The sequence below is a fragment of the Capra hircus genome, chromosome 7 (assembly GCF_001704415.2).
Source record: "Capra hircus breed San Clemente chromosome 7, ASM170441v1, whole genome shotgun sequence".
In the NCBI taxonomy this organism is placed as follows: domain Eukaryota; kingdom Metazoa; phylum Chordata; class Mammalia; order Artiodactyla; family Bovidae; genus Capra; species Capra hircus.
In genome coordinates, this window is record NC_030814.1 from 100816735 (window position 1) to 100842660 (window position 25926).

General features: G+C 56.0%; 1 protein-coding gene across 1 annotated transcript in view; it reads right to left on the bottom strand.

The window, feature by feature from the left end:
- Positions 2767-25926, bottom strand: part of BRD4 (bromodomain containing 4) — an 86378-nt gene continuing 63218 nt past the window's right edge. Inside the window, 14 exon segments of the mRNA XM_018051299.1 lie at positions 2767-4398; positions 4689-4923; positions 5013-5218; positions 5375-5505; positions 5639-5863; positions 5866-6012; positions 8230-8823; positions 9397-9643; positions 9646-9774; positions 9911-9963; positions 19007-19117; positions 20116-20411; positions 20689-20888; positions 21406-21615. Of these exon segments, the coding sequence (XP_017906788.1) occupies positions 4330-4398; positions 4689-4923; positions 5013-5218; positions 5375-5505; positions 5639-5863; positions 5866-6012; positions 8230-8823; positions 9397-9643; positions 9646-9774; positions 9911-9963; positions 19007-19117; positions 20116-20411; positions 20689-20888; positions 21406-21615 (2853 nt within the window). The 3' untranslated portion in view covers positions 2767-4329.

A 25926-nucleotide genomic window follows, 5' to 3' on the forward strand; every position in this document is an offset into this window, starting at 1 on the left:
TCCGCAGTTGTTGAGACCGGGACTCAGCCAGTGAAGACCGGAGCTTAACTCCTAGAAGGCAGGCCCGGCCCGGGCGCTGGAGAATCTGACTGGTCGAATCACTGGGGCTCTGGCCAAAAGAGGAAAAAGAGTAGGGTTGGATGAGAAGCCCGGCAGGGTAGCTTCTTCCTCCTCCAGTTTTGCAGTCTTCCTCCCAAGATCCTAAACATTTCAAAGTTACTCATTACTTAACCCTGATAATAATCCTATTAAGTGTAGATACTATCACCCTCCTGTACTATAAACCAAGAGCCTGAAATTCGAGTATCAAGTCATTTGCCTGAAGCCTAACAGCTGACTCAACAGCAGTCAAGGACTTGAGAAAAATAGCAGTCTCGGGCTCCACCTCTTCCTCCAACCAGAGGCAGCCTTTGGGATGGTTTTCGGTATTTATTAATAGCCATCTCTAAATGTGTTTATGTGGGTTTATCTTTTGATTACCAGTTTGAGGCATTGACTGTCATTGTCACCACCACTGCAGGAGCCGTATCCATGTTGTTTTTCTACTGGTTCCCTCTAACTTTACCCCATTCTGTCACCTCTCTTCTTCCCTTACAAGGGCTTTCGTGGTGACTTAGTGGTAAAATCCGCCTGCCAACGCAGGAGATGCAAGTTTGACCCCTGAGTCGGTAAGATCCCCTGGAGAAGGAAATGGCAACCCACTCCAATGTTCTTGCCTGGGAAATCCCATGGACAGAGCAGCCTGGTGGGCTACAGTCCCCAGGGTCACAAGAGTCGGACACGACTTAGCTACTGAACATCATCATCAAATCTTCCCTTCCATCTACCAGTTAACCTTGCCTTTGTATTGTCAAAGCTGCTCAACATTTGTCCTGGGACTATATTAAGTTCATAGGTCCCTATTTATTTTTTTAATCAAATACTGCAGTAGTGATTTAATCAGTATAAAATTCAAAGAGCTTTGGATCTGTAATAAAAACCCAAATTTGGGAAAGGGCAAACTTGAAAACAGCAGCCAGTAGAGGAGGGCTGGGGATGGTGTAGGCATGAACAGGCATGTCGGAGCTGTGAGGACATGTCAAACCAGTGTAGTTTCCTGGTTTCTCAAGGAAAACATTTATACACCTGTTTTTTTTTTCTTTTATACTTAAGGTCAATCAGTGTTCAGATTAGGTCCATTCCTTGTCTTGGTGATATACAAACATTTGTTCACCTCGCATTTATCACCTACCTTTTCTTGTACAATTAGCCTGTATCATGGCTTTGGTTTCACTTACATTTTCCATCAAATCAATTTTCCAACCACTTGATCCAGGAATCCCTCCTCCTGAGGCCTCTAACCCGGCTGCTGCACACACCAGCCATGGCTGGGGGGTGTTTGTGGATCTCCCTTCTGCAGAACACCGACTCCTACATTCCCCCTACCCAGACCCATCCCCAAGCTCTACCCTTAGACAAAGAGACAGCAGTAGTCACAGGATGATAATCTTATATTCAGTACAAATGTTTATTTTTGCAATGAGAACTGCACAAAAAAAAAAAAAACTTTTAGTATATAAGTGAAAAGTCTACGAATTCCTTTCTACAAATGTCTAAAGTGTTTAATACAAGTCTCAGATTCACTGACATAATTATTGGCCAAGCGATCCGTGCATACAGTACAGTATGGGCTCGTACACACCTCTTACTCTTGTATAGAACTAAGATTTCTAGTACTGTGGGAGGGGATGGGAAGTGGCCAGAGAAATTAAATAGTAGATCCAAGTTCTAATTACAACCCAGTTAGAGAAACACCCTTCAAGGAGGTGTGGAGAGGGCCATGGCAGTTAAATCTTTAGAAGGAAGGTGCAGACAAAACCGTTTCTCCAGCTAAACAGACTTGGCCTGGGGAAGTTTCTGAACAAAACACAGAACAAAAAATGAGTGGGATGAGAAGGAAGAAACCCCATGGAACCAAAATATAAGTCACACTTGAACCAGCACAGTGGTTTGTTTATAAGGAAGTGCTGTGGGAGGGGGAAGGTGGGGGGAGGAGTGGGGCAGGTCTCTGGCTGAATGCCTGAACTACATATACCATCAGTTGGGACATTTGGCAGATCCCAAACCCAAGATACAGGGCCTTTCTGCTTGAAAAAAAGGAGAATGTGGGTTAATAAACAGTGCTGGAAGTGTTTCAACCACTGTGTCTTTGCATACGTGTTAAGTGATAAACTTTCATCTTACATCCTGGGGGCTGCTCTTGAGTATTGCCCTTGCCCTGTGGCTGGGGCATGTGTGACAGATGGGTGCACAGGCAGGCCCAGCAGGGTGTCCACCCGGCAGGCTTAGGGGTGGAGTGGGGTGAGGACCCTATCTGGGGGGGGATGTACATTATCTAAGTATCTTGTTAACCCTGAGCTTAAATGAAAGGAGTTCGGCAGAGGCAGGCAAGGTGGGAGACGTGGCTCAAGTCCTTTGGGTGAGTAAGTAGATCAGGATGGAGGAAGGGAAAGAATACTGTCTGGAGTTTGGCCAGGTTCTGCTGGAGCATGTCACCAACTTTGAGTCCACAGGGAGAAGGGGTACCTGGGCTCCCAGTTAACAGCTTCAGTCTAGAGGGGGCAGCTCCTGCCCAGGGACAGGCCAGGTGGTCCCATGCGGTAATTCTTATACCGTGGTGGTGCATGTGTGCGTGTGTGTGTGTGTGTGCGTGTGCGTGTTGGGGGGGGAGACTTAGCCTAGGCAACAGCAGGTGGTTCACAAAGAAATATCAGGGAGACGCCAGCATTAAAAAAGAGAGATGTGTTTATTCCATGATCAGTACAGACCAAATGCATATTCACCGTATGAAAGTCAAACCAGTCAATGACTCCAGAGTTTGGCCAACACTGAGGCGCCAGCGTCATGGTGTAGAGTGGGTTCTCATGGCACGCATAACCTCACCAAGGGCTCCAATTATAAAATTAAAAAAAAAAGTCGGGAAGGGGCAGCCAGTTGGTAGGGCCAAGCGCCAGGCAGGGAGTCTCTGCCTCAGTCTGTGGCCTATGGGCCCTTGCACCCGCCTCACCCCCTGGCCCTTCCTCTCCTGGTTTAAAAAAAAAAAAAAAAAAAACTCAAAAAAAAAAAAAAAAAAAAAAAAAAAAAACCCCAAAAACCCCAACAGATTTTACGTTAAAAATAAAAAGAAGCCAACAAATGGGGGGAGGAAAAAAGGATAAGAAAACGCAGTTTTCTGGTTTTATAATTAAAAATAGACTAGTAAAAGTTTGAAACTGAGTAAAATATAGGCAGGTTTTTTTGTGTGTTTTGTATGTTTTGTATTTTTTGTGTGTGTGGGTTTTTTTTTTTTTTTTTGAGTTTTTTTTACACCAGTTTGGTGGAGTCACCAACAAACTTCAAACAAAGATATGCCAACTATGTTTCACTACACAGTACAGCCACGGTCACACACTACCCACAGCGCGGTGGCAGCCGCCGCTCAATGAGGAGACGATCACACCATTTCAGAGATAAGCAGTGCCATTGTGTCTGGAGGAGAAGAAAGAATTAAAAATAAAATAGAATCCAACAAAAAATATATATATAGAAAAAAACAAAACAAAACAAAACCAGAAACACAGGTGGGAAGGAACTGACTTTGGTTGGTGGCCTCACTCGCCAGGCAAGGCCGGCCCACACACACGCGTGTGACAGTCACCTCGCTCCAGATTGCCATGGACACACACACACCTCCACGGCACTATTCCCTTTTGCACAAGCGAACACTTACAGAGAGCGGCTCTCAATTAAAGGCTTGTGGGGGGAGGGGAAGGGAGGGGTGGGGTCTGTTCAAGGCAAAGTCAGTGCCAGCAAGGGGGTGGGCCAGCGCCCTTGCCACCTCCAGCTCTTGCAAGCCTGCCCTGGTCTCCTGGGTGCGGGCAGCGGCAGCTGGGGTGTGGGAAAGGACTCCCGGCGGGCAGGGCGTCACGAACGTCACGCTCTTGGGACAGTAAACCAGTCACGGTGGCGGCAGCAACGATGTCCTGTGTATACTGTGTAGACATTTGGCAGAGAGAAGGGCCTCTGCCCCACACGCGGGGACTCGGGGCTTGGGTCTAGCCGGCACTTGCTCCTGGCGAGGCGTGCCCTGTGCCGACGTCCTGTGGGGGTGGCAGGACGTCCGGCTGGCTGTAAGGCAGACAGGCTCTGCGATCCTCAGCTGCCCGCCAGGCCTGCCCCAGGCACAGCATGCAGGAGAGCCAGGCCTGGAGACAACCCCTCGCCGCTGCCACTGCCTCCACTGCTGCCCCTAACACTATGGAGAGTCAACGTTTTGCCAGGAAATCAAAGTCAGAAGTCACCCAGGTGCTCTCAGAAAAGATTTTCTTCAAATATTGACAACAGATCACTCTGGAAATTCATGTCAATGGTAGCTGCCATCTGGAGGAGAGAGGAGGGTGGGAGGAAGTGAAATTCGGTGCCCTGCCCTCCAGCGATGGCTCTCCCCACAAGCCCACACTGCAGCACTTCCCGAATCGGGCCTGAGCACCCTGGAGGCTCAGAGGGCCAGCACAGCACAAACAAGGAGAGCTCGGCCCCAAGTTCCTGCCCAACGGCTCTCTGCTTGCACCCCGCCACCTCCTGGACCTCAGGGTCCCCTTTCTCAACTCCCCCAGGGGTGTATCTCTTCCCAGCGGTGCCCAGCAGAGACCCCCCGGCCCCCGGCTCACCGCTTCCCGGCGCCTTCGCTCCTGCTCCTGCTTCCGGGCCAGCTCTCTCTGCTGGTCCAGCATGGACTGGGGCTGGGAGCTCCGGGCCTGGGGGGCGGCGGCGGCAGCTACGGCAGCTGCCTGTTGCTGCTGCTGCTGCTGTTCCTGGCGCTGCTGCTGCTGCTGCTCCTGGCGCCGCCGTGCCTCCTCATGGGCTCGCCGGGCCTGCTCCAGCGCATCCTCATCCTCCCGGCTCCTAGGCAGGGCAGGGCTCCATGTCAGCGTCCGCATGGGGACGGGTTTGAGCCCAGGGAGCCCCACGCCCCATCCAGATCCCGCGCCCACCTCATGCGCTCCTGCCGCAGCCGCTCCTTCTCCTTCTCTGCGTGCTCAGCCTGCGCCTTCAAGGCCTTCTCGCGCTCCTCCTTCTCCCGGGCTGCGCGGCGGAACTGCTCGAAGCTGTCGCTTGAGGACTTTGCTGTGGAGGATGGGGTGGTGGGATGCTTCTGCACCAGGCTAGCCCAGGAGCCCATGTTCTTGATTTTTAGGTCCTGTGAGATAGACAGACCACAGGGCTGGTGAAACACTCTGCTGTGCCTAGACTCCTCGAGAGGCCCGAAGTCTGAGGATGCACCCACCAAGGCAGCTCCCCGGGTGCCCTGGGGGGGGTGGGAGTGAGAAGCGTTCGTGGCTCCAACCGCTCCTACCTTTTTGGGTGCAACTGGCGTCTTCGGCTCCTGTTTCTGTTTGTCCTTGTCTGGGGCCCCTGGTGGGGGTGCATTCTGCTCAGGGGGCCGAATGACAGGCCTCCCGACATCCACAGGCTTCATCTCAGGCCCTGGAACACAAACAGCCCGTGGGCCTGGGCCCTACCCACCTCAGCAGGGCACAGCTGACCGGCCCACACAAAGCTCACACCCAGTGCAGGCCGGAGGCCCTCAACCTCTGCCGGGGTTGGAGAGGGCACTCACGCTGGGGCAAGTGGACAGGGGCCTTGATGCTCTCCGGGTGCTTGGGGGGCTCCGGCCGCAGTGAGGGGCTGAAGGGCTCACTGCGGATGATGGGTGAGTGGATCTTCTCCTCCTTCACCACCACCAGGGGCTGGGGCTGGACCACGGAGGCCGCTCGGAGCTCCTGGGACAGCACAGGCATGGGAGCCGGTGAGGCAGACAGCCACCTCTGGCCCCGCCCGCCCCCACCCCTGGGGGCTGATGCCCAGCCCTGCCCTTTACCTGCTTCTTAGGCTGGACATTTTGCTGGGGTGGCGACTGGTGGGTCAGGCTCTGGAACTGTGGCATCTGGGGGGAATGTATCATAAGCGGGGAGGGGGCTTCACGGAGGTGACCTAAGAGAAGGAACAAGGAGCTTATCAGCCAGTCTGGTGTGGAGGTCACAGGCCCTGAGCCCAGCCAGGGAAGTGCCACAACAGCTCAGCCCCTGGCACCTTGGGCCCTCTGCTCACTGTGCTGTGCTTAGTGGCTCAACTGTGTCTGACTCTGCAACCCCATGGACTACAGCCCACCAAGCTCCTCTGTCCATGAGAATTCTCCAAGCAAGAATACTAGAATGGGTAAATTCCTTCTCCAGGGGAACTTCCCAACCCGGGAATCAAACCGGGCTCTCCTGCATTGCAGGCGGATTCTTCACCAGCTGAGCTCATTGTGTTCATTGCGCTCACTGTAAAACAGGGCTCTATGGAGCCATGAACTCAATCCTGGTTGTTTGATACCACTGTGTGTCAGGAAAAACAGCCTTCATTAAGAAACTTTAAGAAGTACAGATACATTTGGGCCTATGTGGGGTCTGGACTTATGTCCTTTTTAAAAGTTCTTCAGGTGGTCTGATGGTATGATCTGGGTCAAACACAAGGGATGTCAGTAACCCCACAGAGCAGGCAGCCTTGGTACCCAGCTGTCCCCATGTGACTATGCCAGTCTGCCTGGACAGCTGCTTCGGGTTTAAGGCCGGACCCCCAGGAACCTCCCCAACACGACTCAACCTGCAAGGCCCACACAGTGGGGAGAAGCCTGGGACTGGCCTACACCACAGCAGAACGGTAGAATAGGCAATGGACACGTGGTTCTTGCAGAAAGTGGGCTGGCACACCCACCTTCATCCAAGCCAATGCTGGGGGACCCAGGCAGCCTTGGCCCAGGCCTGCCAGAAATCCACAAACACACAAGTCCAACAAGCCACCCCCAACCCCGGGTGGGTCGCTCCCTTGGGAGCCCCTCCTGAGGTGGACCTAGCTGATGGCTCCCAGGCCTGTGACACGGAGGCATCTCCTGACTCCTGGTGGCTCACCCAGCAGCACCTAAAGGGGAGCCCAGCAGCCTGGGGCAGTGCCTGCAAGTTGGCGTTCCCCAGGGATGCTTACCAAGCCTCCTTAGCCTCCAAAAACTTGGCCTTTGACCCAGAGCCCCCAGCTGGACTCCAACACACATCACTCCCTGTGACCCAGTCCAGGCCACAGAACTCAAGCGGAAATGCGCCCAGGGACTGTAAGCACAGGCAGCCAGAAGGAACCTGCTCTGCCCCAGATGCTGACTCTTCCAAAGATATCTCATCAGCAGCCCACCCCTGGTCTCAGGCTTGAGGAAACCCCCGGCCGTCTGCAAGGGGCTGGGACCACTACTGGTCTTCCCTAGAAACGACAGCCAGCTGCTCTCAGCTCAGGGTGCACAGCGAGCCACTTGGCACCTGGCAGCTTTTACCGGGTTTAGGAATAGTCATAGCCTAAAGCCAACAGCTTTATTCAATTTGTCAGCAGCACCCACAGCATCCCTCAAGCCAGGCTGCATGTGCCAAGCCCAGGACCCTCAGCTCTGACACTCACATGTCACCACACCATGAGGCATCAACAAGAATACTGCCAGAGTGTTTAGGTCAGAGACACCTAGAAAACAAGTACTCAGGAAAGGCAGGAGGGCTTGGTCTGTCTGATGCTGCTGACTGAGAATGGGCAGCTGAGGTCAGGCTACAGACTGGGAGCAGAAGACGCGAACCGTTTCCCAGGGAAGTTATTTACTACCTTTGAGCTTCAGCCCAATTCTCCCTGACATGTTTCCAGCTACACCAGGGGAGCCTCCTGACACCAAAGGCAGAGCACCTTTTCAGGCAGGTATCCAGAGAGCCCCTGTTGCCCAGATTTGCTCCTGGCTCATCCTGGACCTTACACCCCACTGTTTGTTAAACTAGCTCCTGCTCATCCTGGTCACCTCCTCCAGGAAGCCTGTCCCAACCCCAAGAGGCAGAGGAGGTGCCTTCCTTGGGCTCTCGGCTCCCGTTCCTAGCAGGAATTGAGTTCCAAAACATTGACCAACTGAGGCCTTAATCTGTCACCTCGGGTTGCAAGCGAGATGCACACCTGACTAAAACACTGCATGAAGTGTCACTGCCCCTCCTCAGCTGCCTCTCTCCAGCCAAACCAGAGCCTACGAGGCTCAGCTCCGAGCTCATGTCAGCCTGCCGCGCCCAGGTGACCCACCTGGCTCCTCGGGGACGAGATTCGGGGCCTGGAGCCAACCTCCCCAAAGCCCGGGGGCCGTGCGGGGACACTTACCAGTGGAGTAGGGGTCTGACTTGTGGTGCCGGGGTGAAGGGTGGTGCTGGATGACTTGTTGAGGCTTGGCGGGCTGCGGCGGGGGTGGCTGCTGGCCTGTGGGTGGGTGGGGTGGCTGCTGGCCGGGGGGTGGCGGGGGCTGCTGGATGTGGGTGGGGAACTGCATGGGCTGCATGTGCACAGGCCGTGGGGGGGGCTGGTGCTGCTGCTGGGGTGGGGGCTGGGGCTGGGGTGGGGGTGGGGGTGGCGGCTGCTGCTGCTGCAGCTGCTGTTGCACGGAGGGGTGGGGAGGGGGCGGCAGGGGGGGCGGGGGCTGGGACTGCACCTTCACGGAAGGGAGTAGTGGCGTGGGGGGCTGCACCTTCTGCAACTGCTGCAGGTAGAGCTGCATCTGCATGGAGGTGAGGGGTGGGGCAGGTGGCTCTTCATCCTCCTGCAGCAGCACTTGGGGGGGCTGAGCCATGGGGGGCTGCGGGAGGAGGGGTGGCTGGGCCAGGGCGGGCGACACAGCGGGGGGACGGGAAGCCTTGGGGGGCAGGGCAGCAGCTCGGTTACTGGGCCGTGATGGCTGCTGAGGCAGCGCGTTGTGCAAAGCTGCAAGGATGGGAGCCGGGTGGTGAGGCTCACACACTGTGCGGCCCCCGGCCCAGCCTTTCTCCTCCACCCCGCCCTCTGACTTGTCTCCCTTCAACTGGCAACCTCTCCCCACCCTCCTAAGCTTCCCCAGAACTTAAGAGTCAGGATGACATCCAGGGAGGGCTACAGGAACAAGCATCATCCTGCCCGGTGCTCCGTGCCCCCAACTTTCCTCCCTCCCCTCCAACCATTCCACTCACCCTCCAGATCTTTCCTCATCCCCACATCCCCTGCAAGATGAGAGTTCGTGCCCTCCCACCCCTGACTGGGAGCTGCAGAGGAGTCCCATCCTTTCCCACCTCACACTGTGAGGCCTGGCCCAGCAGACCTGAATCAGTATCTTCTGCACCAAAGCACTGTCTCTCTACACAAGGCCTGTCCTGTCCACACTTCTGGCATCATTTCCAGAATGGGCCCAAGGAGTGGCTATCTCCTGAGTGACCAGACAGCTGACGCTAAGAGGGATTCTACCCGCCGCTCAGAGGAACCTGTCACCGTGCTAAGACCCACGCAGGCGCGGTCGCCGCTCACCTGGAGGAGAGACCACCGAGTGCTGGTTGAGATGAGGCGGAGTGCTGTGCTCAGGAGGCTGGGGCAGGTGAGGGGGTAGCTCGGGCTGAGGCAGGTGCAGGATGGGCTGGGTGAAGTGGCCGATGGGATCGAAGACGCTGCCTGGAAGCTGGGGCTCCAGCACAGGCACCTGGGCGGCGATGAAGGGCGGAGGCGAGGACTTCATCGCGGGGGCCGCCTGCTGCGGCATGGAGGGGGGCGGGGGGGGGCCGGGGGCTGCTGCGGAGGCTGCTGCTGGGGGGGCGGCGGCGGCGGGGGCTGCTGGGGCGGCGGCGGCGGCGGCGGCTGGGGGACCGGGGCCGGGGCCTGCTGCATCTGCTGATGGTGGTGGTGGTGGTGCTGCAGACAGACAGGACAGGCTGATGTGAGGCAGGCCACACGTGTCCGGGCGAGACACAGGACCCCTCCCCGCCAGGGCCCACACAGGCGGGCAGCCACTGCCCACTTGCTCAGAGATACCCCTGAAACCACCTACCTTCTTCTGCTCCCTCCCAGGGTGCCCCTTCTTTTTTGACTTCGGAGCCATCTCTGTGGAGGTAAAGAGAAGGCGGTGAGGCTCTAAGGGAGAAGACTGGGAGCAGGCCTTCCACGCGGAGCGAGGAGAGAACAGAGGGTGAGTTCAGGAGAAGGGCCAAGTGACAGTGAGAAGGGAGGGTGGCCGGGTTCCGTCTGGGGGGGGGGGTCACAGGGGAGAGAAAGATGTGTAGGTGTCACCTACCCATTTGCCTGCGGCTTTTTTCCTAGCGGGGACCATGCCTAGCTTCCCCGCCAAACTCCAGAACACCAGCTTCATGACAAGAGCACACCCAAACGTGTGGGGGACTGAGCTACGAGGGACCTCCTGGCCCAACCATCTCCCCTTCTTGGCTAGTCAGAGGCCTCCACAGGGATCTGAGCATCCGCACCCCAACCTGCTTCACCCTGGGACCACCACGGTGCTTGAAATGATCTTATCCATTTAAGAAACTAGCAAAGTAAGGCTCAGAGAAGTCGAAGGACTTGCCCCGGCCACACAGACTAGAAGTAACAACTCGGCGGCCTCCAGCTGCACTGCCCTGTGACACTTGCGCCTTCCCATTGTCCCAAGCAGAAATATATAGGTTGGGGTGACAGGGACTGCGGGTGCCAGCACGGGCCAAGGCCCTGGCCACAGCCGTGGGACAGGTGAGGAGAGTGCTGACAAGTGGGAAGTGCTGACAAGCGTGTGCACTTTGTAGAGGCAAAGAGGCAAGCCAGCCAGCCAGCCAGCCTCTCTGGACGACCCAGGAACCAATGAGGGAGGCACTCAATGCTGCGGCCAGCAGAGGCGGCGGCCACTGGCCAGACTCCTCTTCCTCTCAGGAGACCGGCCTCAGAGAAGTCCCTGTGTCGGAACACGGTTCATGTGCTGCAGGGAGACAAAGTACGTGTCCTTGCTTCTCAGGAGCCTGTGGCTTGGTGCCGGCCACTGTGTGGGTACATCTGGGGTGTGCCCGTCTCTGTGAGGAGTGTGCGAGAGCCAGCCTGAGCCCCTCTGCCCCCACTCTATAGAGCTTCACGCTAAGGAGCTTTGGCCCACGGGATTCCCCTCGCTAACCACCACTGGGTGCACATCCTGGAGCGGGAGACAGGGAGGGGAAGACTGGCAAGGGCTCAAGGGCTGGGAAGTGCAGCCACCAACCACCAGGTGGGAGCTGGCACCCCCGCCCGTGGTGCCTTTGCGGTGTCTGTCACTGAGAGGCACCTTGTCGCTTCGCCTGGCTTCCCCTGCGCTCCTCACCAGGGTGCTGGCTCTTGCCGCTGGTGCTGGAAGACACATTTTTTGCCCAAAGTGGGGCTAGCTCCACTGGTAGTTGCTTCATGGAGGGCAGTGCTAAGGGAGCTTTGGAGAGGCGTATGGCCTTGGTGCAGCGTGCCACTTAAAGGGGTGAGAGAGACCTCGTGCCCTGCCAGAACTCACCATTCCATGCAAGAGGTAAGACAGTGACACAGAACTCTGTGGCTAGACACATTTTTACACGAGTGGCAGTGACTAGGGACACCTGGGATGGAGGAACTGCAGGCCCAGCCCCAAACCCAGATACTAAAGATGCCAGGATACAGGGCTCAGGACTCTACGGGTCACATATGAGACCTGCAGAAAGGACACTCTTGAGTCACACGTATGAAAGGGAGCAGTTTGGGTAATTTGCAGGATTGGGCCACAAGCCAGGTGTCTGGGAGCCTCGGGGTGAAGAGGTGCTGGACCATACAGAGGCTGGAAGCCCAGGGCCGAGGGGACCCTGCACACACAAGGCTGGAGCATGGCACATAGGAGGAAGAGGACGGGGCGTTCTCTCAGGTTGGGCTCCCCTCCCAGGGTGGATTCCAGCAATAGAAACTGCAGCTCAAGGGAGGCTGGCGGCAGCTGCTCACACCCTGGCCTGCCTTTGGGGGGCCTGGGGGTGGGAAAGCAGTCAGTGCATTAAGTATGACCAGGATAGGACACTGTGTCGCAGGGAGAAGGTTGGATGGGGTTGAGGTGGCCTGTCATCTCATGGCCTTAGTAAGGAAAACTTTTTTCCCAACACAGGACAAGTGGCTTTGAGCCCTCACCATCTCCCTGCAGCCATGAGTGAGAGAGGCCCACCCGGGGAACTACTGGGGACAAAGTGCAATGGGGCCCTTAAGGATCCAGGGAGTGGGTATCAGCTGCCTTAGAAAGGTCACCAGGAGTATCACCCCCAGGCTGCACAGAAGTACGGGGTGGGGCTGGCCTAGAGCGGGAGAGAAGGTAGAAGGCACCCAACAGACCACCAGGACCAGAGGACTCAAGGGGCCGGCGGCGGGGACCAAGGGGTGCCGGAGCCTATTTGGGGCTGTCACAGCTGGCTCACATGCACCACTCGCCTCGTGGTAGGAAGACAAGACAGGAAGTGCACAACTTCACCACACACCAGCCCCAAGACACCCCCCACACAAAACTCTCTAGAAAGGGTTACATGAAGATGGCCTCAAGTACTGTGTGATCTTTATTCCATGAACATCTTGAACTCAACACAAATTTCAGCTTTACATAGGATGGTAATTGTACAAAGAATTAAAACGTTTTTGTAAAATCTGATTAAAACACTGATTCCTCCCCACTCCCCCACAACTCAAGGGAAGGAGACAGGACCGAAGGCAAGGGCAGAGGTGCAGAGCCCCTCAACTGAACCGACTGGAAGCCTCCGCACGGGCAGACACCCAGCCTCCCACCCTTCCCGAGAGCAACTTCTCAGGCCCGGCTGGCACCGCCCACCGCCCGCACACTGGAGGCTGCTGAAAGGGTGGGCGGGCTTCTGCTCGCTCTGCTCTTCCTGCGGCACCGGTGCCAGCCCGAATCAAACGATCAAGTTCTCTGTCAGACGGAAGCACCATGGGCAAGGACAGGACCCCTGAACATAGAAGATGCAAGGATCACACAGGAAGAGCTGGCCTGGGGCTACAGCCTCTGTGCCCATGAGTGGGAAGGGGTGGGGTGGCACACAGGCTGACGCCATGGGAATCTAGCCTGCCATTTGCTCCAAGACGGCAGAATCTTCCCAGAAAGACAATGCCAGCAGCTTCCCAACTGTCCTGTGGGAATCTCTGGGCATGAAGCCCCCGGACCCAAGCCAGGCCAAGCAGTACTGGAAACACATCAGGAACAGGCCAAAGGGCAGCTCAAAATAGTCTGTTTGGCAAATGAGCTCAACTGGAAGCTGACCGGCTGGAGGATCCGGGAGCAGCTGAGGAACTCCCAAGTATCACTGCAGGGCCCGAGGGGAGGCTGAGCGCAGAACCCAAGGCCAAGGCCAGTCTGGGGCTGTTACAGCTGCTTGGGCCCAAGGTCCCAAGGAGCTGGGGAGGGGGCCAGGGCTTCCACACAGGCGCTGGCCAACTGCACCTCCTCAAGCCCGCTCCCAGGTGCAGGAGGAGGCTGATCCCAAAATGCCAGGAGATGGTCAGGCCTCGAAGTACACACCAACTACACTTAAAACAAACACTATTCCTTAGGGGACTTTTCACGCCAGGCAGTTTTCTGCTGAGATGCTGGATTCATGACCAAAAAAGGGCTGATGTTTATTTTTAGAGCCAAAAAAAAAAAAAAAAAAAAAGCCTATCCAGTGCCTCTCAGAGGGCTTGGATCATGTGGCCCACCCGGCAGCTCCCATCACTCTTGGGAGCTGAACTGAGAGGAGTACCTGCATGTGCACGAAAAGGGCCCAAAGGCTCCAATGCCCTCACCGACTGGTCCAGCCCTCTCATGCTACTAGCCCCGATCCCGATCCCCAGTGGGGGCGAGGACTGTGGGCTGGAGGAGTCAGGTCCACCGGCAGCACGGCCATGTCTCCCCAGACGTCCCTCTCTCCCGGCCTGCCTGGCAGCTCCTGCGGTCTGCGTCTATGTACCTGGGAAGGGAGGGGCAAGGAGGCCGCCTAGGAGGTACTTTCCCTGTGCGACTTTAGAAGAGGCCAAAGAAGTTGGGAAGATGCCCAACAGACAACAGTGGGAACGATGGAAACAGAGAGGACTCCAGGGGGCTGTGAGTCAGCTGTGGCTGGTGGGCGACCCTGGCCAACAGAGCCGCGTGAGCCACCAGAGAAGGCAGGCTGAGGGACAGCCCCAGGGAGCCCTGGGCCCGGCTGGCCTCGCCTCTAAAGCCTCGCTCCTCACTTGGGGAGACTCTAGATGTCACAATGTTCTTCCTGAGGCTGAGTTGAGTGAGATCTTCCCTGGGCTAACATCATCGGAAGGTCCAGGAGGGAAGCAGTTAGGATCCAGAGTCCCCCCGAAAGACGGAGGGGTGGAGAGAAAACGCGTCTGTGACGGGGCCTTGCACACGGAGCACCGCATGAATGTGTGTGTGCAGGGGGATTGTCATCACCCTCTGGGAGATGCCACCCACTCAGAGGACCCCAGACGACCAGGGAGGCTGGGCAGAACAGCCAGGCAGTCTTTACACAGGAGGCCCGGGCGGGCGGGCGGCCAGGCAGGCAGCCTTCCCGGAGGCGGGACTAGGTGTGAGCTGCTGAACATGACTAATCCACCCCGGGGGACAGGCCCAGGGCTCTGAGGAATTCCATAACTTGATGGAGTCCTGTCCCTTTCACGGAAGAAAATGGACTTAAGCTATAGCTTGCTGGGAAGGAATCTGGAACTGAAGACCGTTTTATTAAGAGTCCGTGTCCAATGATTAGGCAGGACCTACGTAGAGGGAGAGAGAAACCAGTGTGAGAGAAATGGTGTGGAATGTATCGTTCAAGTCATAAAGAACAGAAGAACTGCAGACCAAGCCAGCCTCCGGTGCCCCGCCCGCTGTCAGGGCACGAGAAGACAGCGCCGCAACTGGGAGTTCCACCCCTGCCTGGCCAGCTGCGGGTGGGGACAGGCCCACCTTCCCCTAAGAAGGGCCTCGGATCAGGCACGCACGGATGTCTCCAGAACCGCCTGAGCCTGCTCATGCCTCTAGACAAAACGGCTTCCAGTAACAAGCTCCACGTGCCCACTGCGTGCTGGGGTCTCCTTTGCTGGGCTCTGCGGCTGAGAGGTTATCCCGCCTGTCCTCTCCTTGCCTCACTTCTGAAGTCCTGCGTGGTGTGCCATACCCACTGGGCACCCACGGATTCTGTCCTTACCCCCCAGGGTCCACTTTTCTGCACCCTATCTCAGCGAGGTAATGCTGACCCTGCCTTGGGGCTCAGCTGGAAGGAGGGAATGCCCCTAAGAAAGGAGCTCTGGAGTGTAAGACCTCTAGCTAACAGCCTCTGCATTCCTCTGAACTCCAAGAAACAAGCAAAATTATAAAAAACAGGAGCCAATGACATACACTGTTAAGGAAGAAAACAAATTAAAAATAAAAAGTTGAGGAAGAAAGTTGTCCTTTCTTTTTTCCCAGGCATCAAATGCAGCTTCCTTTGACTGGGGAGAGGGGCTGGGGCTCTTTCCCACCCACAGAGCAGAGCAGATGCTTCTGTTAGAATCACGGATGCAACGAACACTGCACTCCCATGGTCCCCAAGTGTGTGTGTGTGTGGGAAAAACCCGCCCACCGGCTGCTCTCTCATTCAAGGCACATTCCACAAGGCGCGCCCTCGCCCGGGAAGCCCTCGCATCCCTCCCTGCATGTGTGTGGGTGTGAGGGGTCGCCTGGCACTGCAGACAGATTGGCTATAGCCCCATCCTCCAGATCTCTTCCTACCCCCACCCCCGCCAGGGACTCAACCCTTCCCCAAGAGCAAGCATCACACCCTTGGAGTGGGCAGCAGCAGGCCTCAAGATGGGACAGGAACCGAGTCATTCCAAGACCCGGGGTCGCGGAAGTTGAGGCTGGTTGTCTAGGAAGAATGCCCCACGGCCTCTGTCTGCACTTTCCAGCTCAAATCTTTCCAAAACATAAAGCATTCCTTTTCCCCCTGGAGCTATTAAGAAACACCCACATGCTCCAATCCTGGGAAAAGGAAACCAGGAGACTAAAATAGCTGGTGTGTGCTCCCTCTGCAACCAGAAGACCAAAACCAAGTCCAGGAGAATGCTCTGAACTCCTATCCCAGCCCAGGCTAGGGATGCTCCTGAGAGGGACAGGAGGTGGTGTCCAGCCCTGTGTTCCCATAAAACCTGTGGGTAGCACTGGGGAGGAGCCAGACATCAATCAGCAATGGGATGGGGTGAAAGCTTACGCTGGCTCCAGGGCAGTGGGAGGGTGGCCCTTGTACCACTGTCTTTGTCCCAATACTAAACCTCTCAAGCAGATTCAGAGTTTAATCGCAATCAAAGCTCAATGGAAGACTATGACTCAGGTAACAGTTGGGTTCAAAAGATGTGGTGGGTCTGGCCAACAGTGCTGCTCACGGGAGGAGGAGCACACGGTGTCTGTGGCAGAAAGACCCCTGACCCCAGTCTGTGGATGCACTGCATCCCTGAACAGGAGCCTTGTCCCAACAGCCAGCCCTCCTGTCCTGAGCAGTTGGCAGTTGTCTACGAACAGTGGCCAGAGATGAGGCCACTTACCACTGCCCTAGCCCCAATTTAGTGCCTCTGGTCAGTTTCTTTTGGTGATTCGAGTCCTGGGGCTGTGTTGGCAGAACTGACAAATACAGGCCCTTCAGGAATTTCGGCTCTAATCCAAATGGAAACACAAGAAGAAGGGCGAAACAGTTAAGCCCCCAGAGACCAAGAGAAATACCCCCAGTGGCCCCCCTACCAGGCCCCCACTCGTCCTCCCTGCCAAGGCAGAACCACCTGTACCTAGTCACAGCAATCTACCCAGCTCCATGGACCCCACACGAGGAACCACTCAGCAAGTAAGCAGTTTCCTGTGCAGGAGGGTGGTGGCAGACAGCCCATCCCCTGGAACCAGGACACAGGTTTCCACGTGGGACCTGTAGCATCTGAGGTGCAGGGAACAAACCTACAGAGTTGGTCCCTCCCAAGAGCAGAAGCTCTCGGGTCAGTTCCCGGAGCACAGAGATGGCAAAGGAAAAGCCAGAACCACGCAGTCAAAGGACAGCCTCACAAAACTCAAGGTAGGGAGGGCACCTGGGGAGAAGAAGGAGCTGAGGCAGCTGAGGGAGCCGCCAGGGCTGGACTGCTGGAGCCTGGGAGCCTGCAGGCTGGCGGCTCCGAGACTGTAAATCTTGCCCTTTTTCCCGCCAGGACAGCTGTTCCCAGGACTCTCAGATTACTTGTTGCACAATCTTTCCACTTTCTTTAAAGGAGGAAAAAATGTGAAGGAAAAAAAAAAATCTCAGCAGCAGCAGAGAGCTGCTGGAAATGCCGTCATGCTTACTCCACAGGAGGCGGCATCAGGCGGGGTACAGGGTACTCAGAAGCTCAGGAGTCAGGGACAAAAGCCACGGTCCGGACTCAAGACTGGGACACTGGGGTGTGACGGTCACGACGCCCTAAGGCACCACGCTGGGCGGGGCCTGGTGGCACGGTTTTAGCCCTCAGGTCCTCTGCCAATTTCAATCTCTGGGGTTTTCTCTGGTTGCTCAGATCCTTAGGGGAAAGGGCTGCAACACCCTTAGTAGGAGAAGCCTGCTAGAAAACACAGGAGGTCCAAAACCCCAGAAGCAAAGGCAAACCTGAGGTTTGGCCGGAACTGAGAGTGAGAAGTCAGCAGCCACCTGGAATGCTAATTAGGCCCAAGAATACAGCAATTCACCCTGCCGAGCACGCTGGGCCCTGGCCTGAGGCCCCACTCTGCCTCACCAAGCACGGGGTGTGGCGCCCCCTACTGGCCAGCAGATTTTTAAAACGCACTGGAAGAGGGAGCTGGTTACTAAGGAAGAAAAAAGGGTAAAGCATAGAGAGGTGACCAGCAAACTACCCACAGCAGTCTCTGCATACAACAGGAGCTCAATAAATACAGAATATCCTCAATGGAATTTACATCACTTGGGCCCACTGAAAGGAGGTAGTCCAGAGCACTGACGTCCTAGAGAAGGCTCCCCTCCCCCTCACCTGGGAAACACAGTGTCCTTACAAAGGAAAAGGGACAGTGACAAGGTCCAGGGGGCCCCTGCCCCACAGGACCCACACACCTCAGAGCAGCACCACTCTTCTCAAGTGCTGCAAATAATCCTCATACCTCCTCGGCACCGCCGGACCACATTATCTATCTATGTGGACTAAGTGGAGTTTGTCGTTTCCTTCCAGTTACAGTATCAGAGACAGGACTAGGTACACGGAAGAACACACCAGGAGTCTTGCTGCCCACTGTGGATGTGCGCACTGCAGCCTGCCTGTAGGGACGGGCCCATGGCAGGCTCTGGGTAGTCTGCAGACTGTCGACTCAGCCGATGAAGGCACCTGCCTGCCCACCAACAACCCTATGCATCCAGACACAGGAAGTCAGCTCCACCTCACTGAGCAGCCTAGCCACCAGGCTTCTTCCCAGCCTCCTCTCTGGGCCAGTCTGAGCATCAGCTCCCCTGAGAATAACCAGAAATGCTTGTCTGGAGGAAAGATCTCCTGTCCCACCACAGGCACAGCTCTTGGCATCTCCACCTGCCCCCGCCTCCCACGTCAAGGGTGCTGCTCAGCCGCACCAGGGGGCACACGTGCACACCCGTGGAGCATGGAGAGAAGGAACTGTTAGAGGCACAGGACACGCATGTCCAAGTGCGTGCAGTTAGGAGCAGCCAACGCAGCAGCGAGCAAACTCCGGGGAGAACGGCAGCGCTCTAAGCCCCGGGAACAGTGGGGCCAAAGGCAGGCTGCTCCACACCTGCCGAAGCACATCACTTGAAAGGGCCGAGGTGCGTGCAACAGTGCCGCTGGGGGACTCTGAGGCTGGGCAGGGTCGCGCGAAGATCAATTCCATCATCTGCCCCCATTCCTCCTTTCCCAGGGCTCTGCAGTGTCAATACCACTGGCCACTTGTCTCCATCCCCAGCCCAGGTCAGGGGTGGGGTGGAGGTAGGTGCTGGGATACCCACCACCCCAGGTAGAGGCCAACAGGGCGACCAGATGGACAGATGGGAGGGCCCAGCAGGTTCTTATGACTGCCGTCTCTGCTCTCTGGCAGCCTGGACATAGAGTGGATCACAGGCAGGAGTGTGGTGAGACTACATCAAAGACACCTAACCTGTTTCAGAGTCTTCGCTGTCGGAGGAGCTGGACTCGCTGGTGCTCTCCGACTCTGAAGACGAGAAACCCTTCATCTTGGAGGAGCCAGCGATCACATCAACTTTCTCAGCTGCAATAAAGCAACAGGGACAACAGAGTCAGGCAGGACCCAGAGCCCCATGAGCCAAAGGGCTGCTCCCAAAGACCGGCTGCTGGCCTTCCAGACCCTGGCCCGACCCACACTTCCCAAGGGTGCAGCTAGCCTACCACCACTCACGCCAGCTGAAATCCTGGCTTATACTCAACTTTCAAGGCCCCTTCAATCTCTCAAAATACCCCCTCACAGGGTTCACCGAGGATTAAGAGACCAGGACAGGAGGGGACTCTCTAACAAGGGACTGCTGGGAGTGTGCCCCCTCAGCTACTTTTCTGGCAGCGGGGAGAAGACCTAAAGGGGGCACAACAACCAGAGACAAAGCAAGACAAGGAAAAGGCCCCAGGGGCCCTCCCAGCACCTCAGTGTGCAGAGTGAGGCTGGGTGTCACTGTGTGACACCCTGAACAGAGGGGAGGGGGTGCCAAGGACCCCAAGTCAGTCTGGGCTGGAATGAAGGCTGTGTGCAAAACCCTGACTCAGATTCTAAATCCTACTGGTCCTAAGACAAAACCATGAGCCAAGACAAGGCACCGAAAACACCGAAGAGCCGCTCGGAAGACCTGCAGAGCGGATCACAAGGAACTAGAGAAGACAGCAGGCAGGCGCAGTGCCAACCTAATGCTTTCCTCCTAGCCATGCCCCAACCCCAGAGACCCCGAAGAGGTGAGGGAGGGGGTGCCTCAGGACCCCAAGGGCCATCTGCCAGAGAGGTCAAGAAAGGCGCCCCACAGCCTAGGGTCGAGTTTGATGTCACCACCTTCCAGAGGCTTCTATGTTGAGGACACAGACTTCATAATCAGAAATTTAAACAGCCTGCAGAGAGGGCCAGGATTGGAAGGCCAAGTTAACTAAAGATACTAATGGGGCTTGGCTAAGAGGGATGCAAGGGCAGCGCTGGACCCCACCTGCCAGCCCTCTTCTTTACCCGGGACTGGGAACACCCCAGCCCCACCCCAGAGGGCCAAAGGGCACCTTGAGGTTTCCTCTTCTTCCGCAAACAGGAGGTGACGTAGCGCTCCAGTTCACGCAGGGTGGATGGCTTCAGGGTCTCGAAGTCGATCTCGATCTCGTCAGGGTTGGAGTTCTTGAGGGAGGGCTCCCGCGACTGAATGATGTGCACCACGCGGCCCAGCTTCTCGCCAGGCAGTTTGTTGATATCCAGGCTCAGCTGCCGCTTTTCCTCATATGACATGGGCTTGCACTTGTCCTCTTCCTCCGACTCATAGGCAGGAGGGGGCTTGCTCTTTAAGGGTGCTGGCTCCTTCTTGCTACGAAGGGGTGATGCAGATACCATTAGGAATGGGTCCCTGCAGGAAAGGTGGGCACCCATCCCTTCATTTAGGGCTTGGGGAGGCTTCTACACCCTCTCCCAGTGGTCTTCACAGGGGACAGGGGACACTGGCAACGCCCCTCTGTGAGTGTGGAGCTGTGGCTGAGACCAAGACCAGTGAGCTGGGGGTGTCTGGCTGCCCACCACGCCCTACCATCCTCCCCTCAGGGCCCGTCCCAGAGAAGGGGCATTTGTCAGGCGGGGCGGCCACAGACCTCGTGCTGCTGTTACTGCTATTATTTTTCTTGGTCTTTTTGGGAGGAAGTTCCTTGGCTTTGCTTTTCTTATTCTCCTCCACTTCCTCTTTCTTTTTGTGCTTTTCTTTTTTCTTTTCCTTTTTGTCTTTCTCCTTTTTCTTTGGTTTGTTCTGCTGGGGCTGTGAAAGCGCTGCAAGCTGCTCGTGCACGGCTTTGAGCTGTGGTGCAGACAAGCAAGACACACTCTTGTCATGACCTGTCATCTCACCAGATATCCGCGGGGCACAGGCCCAACCAGACCCTTGAACCCCCAGGGCAGACCAGTGTCCTCCTCATCAGAGGAGCTGACACTCAAGCCTCATGACCATCCTTGGTCCCTAAAGCGGCTGGGCAAGTGTACAGACATGTGTGGGCTCTAAAAGCCAAACTGTAGGGAGATGAGCATCCAAGAGGCCCCAGGAGACGGACAAACTGGCTCAACCACCTCCTTCGAGACACCAGAAAGTTCAGAAGCCTGACTTCTGCCCAGAGAATGGCCATGTCAGCCCACATCCATACCCACAAGGAACATATAAGTATGAACAACATGCACCTGACTAGGCACAAGAGGACCTGCTGGCACGCAAAGCCAAGGGCATCATGCGGACACCTCCCTCTAGCAGGGCTGCCCCAGGCCATGGACTGGAAAGGCCAGAGGTGGGGGCTAGAAGGAGACTGGGCTGCCTCTGTCCTCACCTGCTCCTGGAGCTCGGCCAGCCGCTGGGCTCGCTCCTCCTCGGAGTCGTCAGTGGAGCTGTCACTGTCTGAGGAGCTGTCGCTGCTGCTGTCACTGGAGGAGGGCGGGGCAACGACCTTGGTGGGCGGCGGCACCACTGGGGAGGACACGGCCACAGCAGGCTCCTCAGGCTCATCTGGCATCTTGGCAAAGCGCATCTCGAACACATCCTGGAGGCGGGAGAGGCAGGGGAAGCCGTGCCCATGAGGGCTGCTGGGTGCCAGGGGGCGGCGCCTGGACTGTGGCCCCACACCATGCCATTCCTGGCTGGGAGGGCTGACTCGACAGGAAGCAGAGAGGGCTGGGTCAGCGGTGACCCCCTTCCTGCCACTAAACTGAGGCATGCGCAAGGGCTCCCAGTAGCTCTTCCAAAACTCCTCTCTCAAATCTCACTTGGAGGTGAAAGGCACTCCCAACATGGCATGATGCCCACTCCCTGAGAGACGTGGCCTAAGTAAGGACCCATCTCACAGTGGATGCCTGGCCCAATGAGGACATCAGGCTAGGGACCCCTGACAACTGCAGACCTGGACAGACTCACAGAGATAGTGCTCTGAGGCTCCTGACAGCTTGGTGCTCAGTCGGCACCCCCCAGGGGAGCCTGCTGGACACTGGGCTGGGCACCAGAACACAACACTGACCAGAACAGGAGGCTCTCTTACGGTTCACATCCCCACAGGCAGCAGACACGGCCTGCAGGTTTAGAGTTCCAGAGGGCGTGAAGGCCCCAGGGTGGGAGTGTGTGCCGCACAGAGCCACAACCTGCGTCTCCAGGACACAGCAGAAACACGAGAAAGTGCAGAGGCAGTGTGGGGCACTGCGGACCGGCCATGGGGAGGGCTGGCTTTGTGAGGCAGAGGCTACCTGAGCAGACACCCTGGGGGGACTGAGCACCAGAGGCCACCCCAGGAGATCCCAAGACCTTCCGACTCTGAGATTCAGAAATCTGATGGAATTGCGTGGCTCACAGAACCCAGGGTGGGCAGCAATCCTTCCTGGGCTCCAGGGGTTCAGCTGTGTGTTGCCTCGCCTGCTAGCTGGCCATTCCCTCTCTATCCAAGGGGCTTTGTCACCAGAAATCCAATGATGACTCAGAACTGATAGTGGTGGAAGGAACAGAGCTGGTTTCCCAGCAGGATGTTGAGACCTGTTTTAAGCCCAGTTTAATACAGCAACTCACTCAACAGAACGGGGGACCTTTCTCAAGCGCAAACTGATGCTTGAGAGAACAGCAGGGCCCAGAAGGGCCACAGGGTTAAACTCCAAGACTGCTATTTCAAATTGGGGTGTATTTGACAGGGCGCAACCTAGGAGACTCTCTTGATGCCTCTAGAAACACATGTTCAGATTTCCCCATGTCCAGAGACCTGGGAAAGCATGATCTGGGCAGCAGACTGTGGTACTGTTCCCTCCCCTCCAGATCACTCAGTTTGACCTCCTCCAAGGCAGTTTCTCCCCTCAAACAAGGTGCCTGCCTGAACTCTGCTGAGTGGGTTTCAGGTTAAGAAGGGCAATAGCTTTCTATATTTATTCAGAAATAAATCCTGGAGCATATCCAAAGGCAATGAAGAAGAAAAACAGGAGAGATGACCAGACACCATCATTGTTCAGATTGCCAGGCGTAAGACCCTGTGGGCAAGCCCATCTCTGCCCACAGGGCCCTGAATGTGGGCAGGCTCAGGCTCACGACTGCCCCCCACAAACACCTCGAAGAGTCGGGCCCACACTTGGAGAAGTGTGTTTAAGAAGGCGGTGGGGCAGCTGGACCCCAAGAGTGGCAAACACGTGGTGCTGCTGGGAGGTGATTCTTTACCAAGCAGAAGCTACCTGTGTCACCAGTTTGTGAACCAGCCCCCCATACCAGCTGCCAGACAGCTCTACCTTACCACAAGGGCACCCCTGTTCTTGCCCCCACAGGCTATGGCTGCTGTGGAAATGAAGTCTCCTTCCACTCCCTGGCTGCTTCTGGCCCTTGACCTACCAAGGCCCCAAAACCAAACAGCAAGGAGCATGCAACAGAAGGCCAAATGGGCCGCCAGCCTCCTGGGCTGTGCCCAGCTGAACGATCCCCCAGCCCCTCGTCTGTTCCAGCCCTAGTGGGGACACCCCGGGAACACACTTGGGCCTGTGTGCCAGTGAGCTAAGGGCTACTGCAGAAAACCTTCCCAAGTGACCGAGACAAACATGCACCTGCTCTGTGGTCAACAAGACTGATGTGCTCCTTGTCCTCAAGGGGGTAAATACAGATTGTTATAATGTATCCTAAGTGCTAAGGCAGAAACAGCAAGAGTTGGCAAAGAGCTTGCAGGGGAACCTGAGACCTAAGAATGAGAAGAAAGTAACAAAGGCTGCAGACATGCAGGATGGTACAAATGAGAGAAGATCAAAGTGCCGTGGGGTCAGGCAAGAGACAGTAAAATCCAGTGAGCCGCAGCCAGGGCAAGTGTCTCAGGAGGGGGGAGTAACAGGAAGGAGCAGTGATCAGCAGCACACACCAGGGGAGCAGGGCTCAGGCCTTCTGTGCTAGGGCGGTAGTGTCTTGAGGTGAACCCATCTACTCTGCCTAGCATGACATGACCTCCACCCCTCCAAGGACCTGGGCCACAATCGCAATTCTCAACATCAGAGAGAACCCTGGCTTCAGGGAGCAAATTACCTCCTCTCACTGTAGTGCTGACCAGGGGCATCTACTCTGGGCTGTATCAGACTCATGGAGGAAGCTCCCCACCCTCTTTAGTGACAGAGATGCTCAGGTGCTGGGAGGCGGTGGTGTCTGAAGACTCTCAGGCAAACCAGCCTTCAGCTGAGCACAGTTGGAGACCAAAGGGGAGGTGCTGTCCAGTCAGCCTGTCTTTGCCCCGCCTGGATACTGCTTTCAGGCTTAGCCATACCTGGGCATACCAGGCTCAGGGGCTGGGGGCATGCAAGTGGGAAGTAGAATTCAGGCCATGGAGGCCCACTTGGCCCCAGGTGCTGGAGACACAGCCATGAGGGGACACTCAGATACACACACAACCAGACATATACTGGAGGTACATTGGGGCCCTGCCTATGTATGTTCCTTCCTCAGTTTAATGTTTTTCCCTTGCTGTAAAACAATTGTGTACCACCATGAATTTGCACTTTCTGCCAAAATAAAACTCTGATAATGCACATAAGCACAAAACTTCCTAAATTACACCTCCCTTCACAGCAGAACAGAGAGCAATGGACAGTACCAGCAGCAGCTCTGGGCCCAGTAGCTAGGCTAGCAACCCTCAGCTCAAGTCACCTGCAGGTTCTCAAGGACACCCTGAACCCAAGGGTTCCTAGCTATCTTTGTGACCACAGCTGCCAGGAGGTGGGATGTGGGCTTTCTAAAGATCCAGCATTTGGAGGCTGGATGAAAAAACATAAAGTGGATCCTTTCCCATAAAACTTCCTGGGTAAACCCCAGCCCCTGGGCACAGCAGGTCTCAACTCTTCTTACTGACACAAACAAGGGCCAGAATATTTTTGCTCCTCTTCCCCAGTAGGCAATCTAGCCACCTAAACCATGCTGATCCTGGAAAACTTTGAAAGAAGAAAAACAAAGCTCTAAATGCTACAAAATACAGGAACTGCGTTCCAGAAATACCCACACGGGACCTGCCACGTCAACTCTGCTGAAGCAGACACCCCTACCCGCTTCCAGGCATTTTACTTTCAGTAGCATGGAGACCCATCCTGTGAGGGGCAAAACAAGCTGGGGGCAGAGGCAGCCCTGTGCTGAGTGGCACACTGGGCACTGCCCCCTGCCCCCCTCCTAAGTGGACCCTCCTCGAGGGTAAGGACCTTGTCCCATTTCAGCGTTGTATCTGGAACCAACATTCAGCACAGAGCTTCCGTGTGGCAAACACCTCGGTGTCCGTGCTATGAGTAAATCCCATGTTTGGGCATGCTCATGGCACTCCCAGAACAAAAAAAATGCTGTGTGGGTGTGTGTGTGGGGGTGGGGGGTGGGGGCTCTGAGGGCACCACTGCCACCTGGTGGTGATGTCTCAGAACTGCAGCACAGGTATGAAGCCTGAGCAGCTAGGATGGCAAATGCAACAGTAAATAGTAGAAAAGGCAACTCTGTGAAGAAAGCAGATGACACAGCACCAAACTGAAGAGAGTGCCCCTTCCAAAAACAAAAAAACCTCAAATGAAATAAAACAATAAACAGTCACCAGAAATAAGAACCTTCAAGTCTGAGTGCATGTTTAATTAACAATAACCAGGTTCATCCTAGTAAGGTTTTCTTTTCTTTTTAAATACCTAGAGTTTCAGGACACCAAAGGCTGACCCAGACAGGCCCAAGTGAAAGAACATCTTGGCTCCAAGACGATGACACAGGAGATAACATGCTGGTGAGCTTGGGACAGGGTGTGAAGCCAGCAGAGCTGGGAGGCAGGTGGGCAGCAGAGCCAGAGCGGCCTCCGACAGACACCGACCCAAGGTCACCAGAGGCCCTGTGCAAG